Consider the following 9,836-nt stretch of genomic DNA (forward strand, 5'->3'; position numbering starts at 1 on the left):
TGCGGATGGATGATCCGCACTACAGGTGGTCTCATCCGCATTGACTCTAAGTTTCCTTATTTAATTTCTGCGAATTAGTTAAATGCGGATGGCAGTGCGGATGGCTGACCCGCACTGCGGGTGGTTTCTGCTTTCTTGAAGGTTCTGAAATTGGCTAAGTATTGAGTGCGGCTGGGCTCATCCGCACTGCGGGTGGAAGTTCATCCGCACTAGGCTCAGACTTTTTCCTGCACAGCGCTTGAATGTTGGAAATGCGGCTAAGTGCTCAGTGCGACTGCAGTGATCCGCACTGCGGTTGGTATGATCCACACTGGAGAGTATTTTCGCTATTTTTCATCATTTCCTGCAATGAAAAGCCTAACAACCGCAGTAGCTTGATTCTAGGTGTATTTAAATCACTTTATATTAAAAATACAAGATATTTGAGGTCATTTTATGATAAAATCTAGATCAAATGTGTATATATTTTATGCTTATCAGTGATTTTTTTTTTGCAATTGACGTACTAAGCTTTATATTAAACTATTAATTATTAAATGAGAGATCTATCAAACAAAATCAAATAAGGAAGCTACAGCGCGCTATGCAACATGAGCTGTTTTTTATTTTCTTTTCAATTTGTATGGGCTTTAAATAAATGCTTAGATTGGATTTTAATCGTGATTTTTTTTTCAATTGACGTACTAAGCTTTATATTAAACTATTAATTATTAAATGAGAGATCCATCAAACGAAATCAAAATAAGGAAGCTATAGCGCGTTATGCAACATGAGCTATTTGTTTTTCTTTTCAATTTATATAGCTTTTAAATAAAGGCTCAGATTGAATATATTAAGATATTTCTTGAAATAACAAAATGAAACTTACTTTATGGTAGTTTGAATATTTTAAATAGATTAAGATAGTTAATTATGCCATGATGTCTAAGTTATTTTGAAATTTAAATAAAAAAAAAGATATATTATGTCATGATGCTGAATATATTTTGAATATAAAAAAAGGTCGATAATTTATGATATTAGTATTACTGATAAGCTGAAATTGTATCTATTGAAAACTAGGGTTTGTTATGTAAATTAAGCCAAGTTTTGATTAAATTAGGTTTAATTAGGTTAGAAATGTCCAAAAGTTCAAGTTACTGCCCTAGTTATGTTTGTTCTACAGGTAATCAAGTGTTTGGAGCTTAAAGAAGCAGAATGGGTGAGTTAGCACGAAGATTGGAGCTTCTGCCAACATTCATTGCGGCCCGAAATGGATCCATTGCGGCCCGCAACCAAGCAAGCCAGAACCAAGCAAGCCAGAGCATTTCTGCACATCCATTGCGGCCCGCAACCAAACTCATTGCGGCCTGCAATGACTTCTCCAGCACAGCATCTTCATTCCAGCACTTTCATTGCGGTCCGCAACCAAATCCATTGCGGTCCGCAATGACCTCCAGATTTTTTCTGCGCAGTATATTAACTGCTTCCACTCATTGCGGCCCACAATGAATGTATTGCGGCCCGCAATAAGGTGGTTCAGAGCCCGAATTTGCTATTTTTAGGGAGTTATTTTTAGGTTTTGCTAGGGGTATAAAAGGGGGACCTGTAGAACAGATTAAGTACGTTTTTTAGGCAGAATTTCTAGGGTTTCAACAAGGAAGAGCAAGGAAAAGCTAGAAGAGAGAAGAAGGAAGAAGAGATCATTGATCAATAGGTTTTATTATTTTCTTTCCTTTGGAACTTTTTTATTCTTTTGATTTGATTTGTATCTTAGCCATGGCTGGCAAAGGGCTTTTCTAGGGTTGATTAGGGTTGTACTTGAAACTTTTGTTATGATTTAGTTGGTTTTATTTTATATATTCTTGTTCTTTGTTATGATCTATTCTTTATTTTCATTGATTGTGAAGACTTAATCGAAATCACATGAAACCCTAGGATTTGGTATTTGCAATTGAGAAATTGAATATTAGGTCCAGACCATAAGGAATAGGGTATTCGATAGGCTAGGTACCGAGAGGTGACGCTTGTCTTATACGGGCTTTACCTAATAGTTTAGAAAATTGTGCCAAGTATCGAGAGGTGATCAATTGGGACAATAAGAACTTAATGACTTTAGATTAGAGTAGCCAAGTACCGAGAGGTGACGTTTATTCTAATTTAAAGATGGTATTAATATAGAGATATCTCTTTGTACCTACAACACCCAACTGTGCCTTCATAACTAAAAGAACAAATTTAATAAACCAATTAGTCATAACACTAGTGGATAGGAACCCTAAGAAACCCTAATTTCTCATTCTTGTTAAAAACCGAATTTTGCCTTAAGACTTTAGTTTAATTTAATTTAATCGCAATCAAACCAACCAATTGAACAAACAAAAACCTCTTTACTTTCTTTTACTTTCTTTTACTAAATTAAATTGTTAGGTTAGACTTAGATATTCCGACTTGTCCCTGTGGAGACGATCCCTAAGTACTACTTGACAAGGTTGTACACTTGCAACCGAATTGAGTGTAAATTAGGATTTATTACTTGTATTGTAATAATCTACATCAATTACTATGGATATTTTGAGTTGCAATTTGAACTTTGTATTGGTTCAATATGAATATTATAATTTTTTAATTAATTTGATGTTATTTATTGTTCTATGAGACTTAGATAATGTTGATATTTAGTACAAATATATGATATAATTTTTATAAAAAAAAAAAAAAAACGCTATGTGGTATAGCTTTTGCTATAGCGACGCTATTCGTTATATTTTTTTTTGTAGGTTTCCTACCGTGACGCGATAAACACTATTTAGAACCTTGGTTTGAAATGAAGGGTATAATTTAACAGAGTAGTTTTTGTGTAATGCAGCGCACGGACAATGTAGTCAAAACAGCACTGCATAGGACTAGAGCGCTGCATGAATTAAAAACTAATCTGTCAAAATCTACACATTCTCATATCTAAGCCGGGCCAAAGATCACGGGCTTAAGATCCGCAACTTCTCGTTTTACACCTCGGGCTGGGTCGGATAAGAACCTCTTTAACGATATTGGATCCGGATCCGGATCCGGATCCGCAGTCGTAATATTAAACCAAAATACACTGTATTGATATCGGATCCGGTACCTGACTTACCAAATTACAAGCAGACGACCCAGATTAATCCAAGCCGGGCCAAAGTCAATCCAGCGCTTACGGAAAACGCAGGGCGTCCGTTTTGAGATTCGTGCTAAGTTAAAATAACTAATCTGGATTGTCTGTTTGTAATTTGCTCGAGTCGGGTACCTGGGCTGATGGCGCAAGAGGCAGTATTATTTTTTCTTTGAGATTCGTGCTAAGTTTAAAGAAAGATCTGGACCGTCGGTTTCAATTGTACTAAGAATCGCAAAACTCTTTTACAAACCTAGCCGATTCGATTCATCATCCCCGAGCTTGTAATCATGGAGAATAAAGAAGAAGAGGTTCATGAGGTGAGATTTAACGAATTTCTACCACCTCCGTCTTTTGTTGGATTCATTTTGAATCAATCAATAATGGATACTTTATCGACTTTTGGTTAATAAATTTCGCCTGACAATGATACGGTGGTACCACTGGTATGGTATCTAAGGTGTACCAGTCTAGGGATGGTACATGAAATAGGTTAGGATCTTGAGTTTATGGCACAAATCAATGAGGTTAAAAATGGGTGGCTGGAAAATATGCAACAAAACCCTTTTTTTGTTGCTTTTGCTGCACTGATATACTGGTACATAGTAGCAACAAGCAGTGAAATAGAGTTTTTATTGACTTTTGGTTCGTAGTTTCACCTTACAAATGAGACGGTGGTACCACTGATATGGTACCTAAGATGTACCAGTCTAGGGATGGTACATGAAATAGGCTAGGATCTTGAGTTTATGGCACAGTTCAATGAGGTTAAAAATGGGTGGCTGGAAAATATGCCAAAATACCCTTTTTTTGTTGCTTTTGCTTCCAGCACTGATATACAAGCAGTGAAAATGAGTTTTTTTTGTTGTTTGATGAGGCCTTTTCTAGTGATTTAGGGATGCTTTTCTCTCTGTTGTTGATTATGTAATTACTGTTTCAATCAATGAAATGAGCACTTGTTGCCTTTTTTTTTATAAAAAAAAGCCAAGCCCTTAATTTTGGGTAATAGGAATCTTATACTATTTTGGTTATGGGTTTAGGGTTCCTAATACCCCTGTAGAGCAGGAAAATGATACTTAAAAACATGTTGTTTCAATTTGTTTTCCTTTTTGAATTATCTCCCTGCATCGTTGCTGTTTTTCAACATCAATAATACATGAGATGAAATTTTGTTGAATTTCAGGGGTGTTGATAATTTTTTTTTTGTATCGTATATCTAATCCTATTTGTTTTTTTATGTTTTTTTTTTTTATATTTTTGTATAAAGCTTGCACCTTTTGACCCATCAAAGAAGAAGAAGAAAAAGAAGGTGGTGATCCAAGACCCTACTGAAGAGGCTGAGAAGCCTGCTGAGAAATCTGAAGAACCGCCCGGTATATATGATTTTTTTTTTGTTAGGACAGCATTATCTATCACAAAATCTCTCAAAAACCCTTCGGAATTTAGGGAGTATAGCCCTGTATTCTCCTTTCTTTTGAAATTGCCAAAACTAATCATGCTTTCTCATTCGTTTAGAAATGAGGAAGAATCAAGAGGGAGAGTTATTTGGGTATCTTTTTGAATGATTATATATGTAGAGTGAGACTATGCTGCCATGCATAGCGCACAACGGTTGGTACTATGGATTTTATTTTGAAGTCCAAATAGTCAATCCAAACTGTTGAACATGATCTCCATATGAGAATATACTCGGAGACCAAAATTTACATTTTTTTTAGAATTATTTTACTATCTTTTTGGATCAGTAGAAAATCACAGCTTTCGGATGGTCCAAAATATTTATAATGTCAAGTGATTTTCCACCTGTCAATTCTATAAAATGAAAAGAAATTGTCATCCATGTACATTTTCATATGAAGATCATGTTGAGTGGTTCGGATCGACTATTTTGACTTTGAAGATTGAGATAGAGATCAATAGTACAAACCGATGTGCGCTATGCATAGTACCGTAGCCTCACTCTTATGTAATATGTGGTAGTTTTACACTGTATGCAACAAGTTTTCCCTTCAACTTAATATGTACAATTTGCAAAGTGAAATGTCCTTTTGTTATCCTATGATGGTTTATTTCTTTATTTTTTGTTTGTTTGATCTGTGCAGCAGCCGGTGATGGAGCTGAACTAACCTTTGTTGGGATGAAAAAGAAGAAGAAGAAACAGGTAGAAACATTTATAAGTGTGTTATTTTCATACCAGAGCGATGTATTGGTACTGAGTCAGTACTAGTGCTTTGTCTATATTGGAGATTTGTTCATAATTAACACCAAAAGAGAAGTTTGAGGAGAATATTGAATCTTGTGCTTACAGTTTACCTTTTTTTATTGTAAAGAGTGGAACTGAATTTGTTTTACTTTGATGTGTCAGGTTGACACGACTTTCATTAATGATGAAGAAGAAAACAAGGAGGCTGGTGAAACTGGAGAAGGCAATATTGGTATATTATCTCTTTCTTTTTATCAAAATATGGTTAATGAAAACTTAAAGTTAGTCTGATATGTTGATTTCCAAATTTACTAGCTAGTTCAGGAACTAAAAGATGTTTTAGTGGTCGGTTTCTTGGCATCCTAGAATATATCTTTTGGTTTCATGCATGTGTAAATATTGTGTTGTAGTAGTGGATTGTACTGGTAGAAATTTTTATGCATTTTACCAAATGAGAGAGTATATTCTCGTAAATGTAAATATGCGATACCAAATTGTGTTATTCTTTTGAAAAATGAATTTGCAAAAGATGATCAAGTTGGGGAAGATGAGGAAGGAGAAGGAATTGTGCTAGGAGGCGGCACCCACTACCCATGGGAAGGATCTGATCGTGACTATACTTATGATGAGGTATGTGTACCTTTCTGGTTGTTTATCATGTATAAATATTCATAATATCCCTTATTTTAAAATTTACTCTGGAAATAGGAACTACATGAGAAAAGTGTACTTTGGATCTTGTCAGATTATAAGTGTGTAAAGTAGGTAGTCTGAGTCTATTTGAAAATTTTGCAATAAAAGAAGTATTTTGCAGCATATTTAGAAACCCCCTAAAAAAATCTAATACAAATGTAATCATCACATGAAGAAGCACACTGATCATTAAATGTTAATTTTTCCTTTTCTTCACTGTTAGTCGGATACCAGCATGTGGAGTAAAGTGAGCCAGAGATTGTGTGCTAAATAAATTAATTGGAAAAATGAACTTGGTGCTATGCATAGCGCGCAGTGGTCCGTCCTATGAATCAATATCTCTGTTTTTGACATCGAAACAGTTGATCTGAACCATTCAACATGATCTCTGTATGAAAATATACTTGTAGATCAAAACTATTACTATTTATTTAGATAGGTAGAAAATCACTTGATCTAAAATTTCTAGACTATTCTAAAGTAGTGATTTTCTACCTATCCAAAAAAGTAAAAAATTCTAAAAAATGTAAAATTTAGATCGACTATTTGAACTTTGAAATTGAAGATATTGATTCATAGTGAGGACCAATCCGCACTATGTACCATAGCCTCACTCAATTGATTTTATTCTTTCTAAACCAAAATAAGGTTGACACGTGTGTTTGTTCTTTCTTTCTTTGTGATTTAAATTAATCAGCTACTAGGTAGAGTTTTCAACATACTGAGAGAGAACAATCCGGATCTTGCTGGAGACCGGCGTAGGACTGTCATGAGGCCACCTCAGGTTCTCAGAGAGGGTACCAAAAAGACTGTTTTTGTGAATTTCATGGACCTTTGCAAGACGTAAGTACCCTTGTTCTCTCTTATGAGTACAATTCTTTTGGTCATATATTTTTTTTGTTGCATATCCCGAGTCATTTTCAAAGTTGCTTTTTTGGGTCTAGATTTGTGAAAAGAGGAGGTTCAAATGCCTCATGTCTTTCATTCCTCAATTGTGCCTAACGTGGAGATCATGTTGAGCGGTTTGAATCGACTGTTTGAAACTTTGAAAATGGAAATAAGAATGTGAGGCACAATTGAGGCATTTGAACCCTACTCTTGTGAAAATATCTTCCAAGGCGTGATATGGAGAACTTAGTTGTGAAGAATTAGTATTACCACTTGGGGATGTGTATGAAAATTGTTTTCTGGTACTCTGTAAATAAGTGTGTCGACGGGTATGAGAATGGTGGGGTGGAAGCATTTTCATACCCGTACCCGTTATCAGAAAAAACTTTACCCTTATCCGTCTTATCAAATACAGTAAGGTTGGGTAAACGGATAAATAGGTGCATTGAATGGATATATATGGGCCATGAATAAAACTATATCATATCATGCATCATTCCTATATAAATATATACCCATATATGTAATTTTTTTTAAATAATTACCCTATAGGGTAACGAGTATTAGAAAGTCTTAACCCGTACCCTTACCCATTATGTTAACGAAATTAAACTTTACCCTTACCCATACTCGATAAGCTAATGAAAAATAAAATTTTACCCATATCCATCTTATTGAATATGGTATGGGTTGGGTAAACCCCTATCTGTAAAACATGACAGTATAAGGCTTTTTATCTCTTGTGCATGAATGCAGGATGCATAGGCAACCAGAGCATGTGATGACATTTTTACTTGCTGAAATGGGAACAAGCGGTTCCCTTGATGGGCAGCAGAGGCTTGTTGTCAAGGGTCGTTTTGCCCCAAAAAATTTTGAGGGTATCCTTCGTAGATATATCAGTAAGTTAAACTTCACTGAGTTCAATCTGACGCTAATATAATATTTTGCTAGTTAAATTAGTGGTTTTGCTTAGTAAAAAATAAAAAATAAATAAATGTGAATTTGTTATACTCTAGAGAAGATCAATGGCTGAAATCAATCTTGTGTGAAATTGAGCATTTGAAGGGTGCAATATAAACATCTTTTTTCTTTTTATGGTTGAAATGTTGGGAGTTCGGTGGATTGCTCAAATGCATAAATTTTAAATTGCAGAATTGTCAACCTTCAAAAAAAAAATTGCGGAATTGTCTTCTCAGTTCTGCCGACAACTCAGTTTAAAGAAATTTTGAATTTTATTCAATTTCTCCTTCCTCATATTATAATTATTTGCTCAAATTTTGACAGCTGAATACGTGATATGCAATGGCTGCAAGAGTCCTGACACTATCCTTTCTAAGGAAAACCGTTTGTTCTTCCTACGCTGTGAGCAGGTAAAATATGTTCTTTTCTTGAGTTTGATTTCTTTTAAATATTTTAATTTGAGTGAGGTTATGGTACTATACATAGCGCAGATTGATCTGTACTACGAATCAATCTTTTTGTTTTCAAAGTTCAAATAGTCAATATATATGAAAATGTACTTGCAGACTAAATTTTATATTTTTTGGAAATTGTTTACTATTTTTTTAGATAGGTAGAAACACTACTTTTGAATGGTGGCACTAAATCTTTAGATCAAGTAATTTTCTCCCTATCTAGATAATAGTAGAAAAGTTATAAAATTTGTAAAATTTGTAAAATTTTATCTACAAGTATATTTTCATATGGAGATCATGTTGAAAAGTTCAGATCGGTTGTTTGGACTTTGAAAATGAAGATATTGATCCACAGTACAGACCAATAAGTGCTATGCATATAGTACCAAAGACTCACTCTTTTTAATTTTGTTTAAATGGTAGGAGGCATGTGATGAGTTTGATAAAAGAAATAAGTTGCCTACATTGGTTGATTAACTAATGATAATAGTTCCAAATTTTCTGAGGCCATAAATACTGCACATGTTAGTTTGTCATTATAACTACTGTGTTTTCTATCATGTGATGTTTAATTCCATATGTTGCATGCATACTCTCTTTTCTATTGTTTATAAAATGCATTCCTATTTCTGCGATTTATCTAAATTTTAAGTAATTGCACATGCATAAATTTTCACATATTTTATTTTGAACCTCCCTCTAATATCATTCTGTGTTTCAAGTAAGGTTTTGGTGTTAAAATATTTCGAGTTCATTTTGCATAAAGTCAATAGACTGAGAGATGAATGCACTGAAACTTATTTGTCATAGTTAATTTGATATCTGAAATGAACCCAAAATAATTATAAAATGTGACATGAACACTTCCCTTGCAATTGAATTTGAATGAATGAATAATGCAAAGAAGATGTGGCAACCACAAATGTTTTATCACCTCTCTCTTTTCTAATTTACCTGTGCTACAATTTACTTCTTTCTTGTTTATTTATTTATTTATTCAAACATATATTTTTTTTTCTTATATATGCAGTGTGGTTCTTCACGTACTGTTGTGCCAATCAAGGCTGGATTTGTTGCACGTGTCGGGCGCCGCAAAGCTTAGTTATAGTTATCCAACTATCCGAAGTTCTAAAGTACCTTTTTTGTTGGTGATTGATTCCAATTTTGTTACTTGTATAGTTGCATTGTGTTGAACTCCTCAAGAGTCTCATTATCAGATTTAATTTTAGAATATGGTTTTGATATACCTTTCTTTTCATGTGGTGAAGATTTATTTACCATGTTGAATTTCTTCTAAAATGGATTTCTACCGTAGAGTAGTATGCTTTAAAAATTTAAAGAGCAAAATCCCTATCTCGTAGAAATTCAAAGCCCATTATCGCATTTTCGGCCCAGAAATTTTTGTTGGGCCGGATCCAATAAAGGCTCCTGTCCATCTACCGAAATTTTTAAATATACCATACTTTCAAAAAAAATAAACCAAATAACCACAACTTCTGAAAATTTC

The 9,836-nt window shown here is 34.2% G+C and overlaps 1 protein-coding gene and 1 non-coding gene across 5 annotated transcripts in view; both read left to right on the forward strand.

The window, feature by feature from the left end:
* The window catches only part of LOC144554163 (eukaryotic translation initiation factor 2 subunit beta-like), a 28,563-nt gene extending 18,994 nt beyond the window's left edge, over positions 1–9,569 (forward strand). Inside the window, exons 1-9 of one of the 4 annotated variants that reach the window (XM_078302430.1) lie at positions 3,349–3,450; positions 4,398–4,503; positions 5,233–5,291; positions 5,496–5,565; positions 5,863–5,963; positions 6,724–6,869; positions 7,671–7,813; positions 8,199–8,284; positions 9,360–9,569. In XM_078302430.1, coding sequence (XP_078158556.1) covers positions 3,421–3,450; positions 4,398–4,503; positions 5,233–5,291; positions 5,496–5,565; positions 5,863–5,963; positions 6,724–6,869; positions 7,671–7,813; positions 8,199–8,284; positions 9,360–9,431 — 813 coding nt within the window. In that variant the 5' untranslated portion in view covers positions 3,349–3,420 and the 3' untranslated portion in view covers positions 9,432–9,569. Of the gene's footprint in view, positions 1–3,348; positions 3,451–4,397; positions 4,504–5,232; positions 5,292–5,495; positions 5,566–5,862; positions 5,964–6,723; positions 6,870–7,670; positions 7,814–8,198; positions 8,285–9,359 lie in introns of those variants that run through there. The other 3 variants (XM_078302432.1, XM_078302431.1, XM_078302433.1) reach the window with 3 other exon arrangements.
* Positions 8,752–8,841, forward strand: LOC144554871 (small nucleolar RNA SNORD34). The gene has a single exon (XR_013511796.1). It is a non-coding gene; the product is annotated as a small nucleolar RNA SNORD34 (small nucleolar RNA).
* Positions 9,570–9,836: the final 267 nt, after the last annotated feature.

The sequence above is a fragment of the Carex rostrata genome, chromosome 5 (assembly GCF_964058835.1).
Source record: "Carex rostrata chromosome 5, lpCarRost1.2, whole genome shotgun sequence".
NCBI lineage: Eukaryota > Viridiplantae > Streptophyta > Magnoliopsida > Poales > Cyperaceae > Carex > Carex rostrata.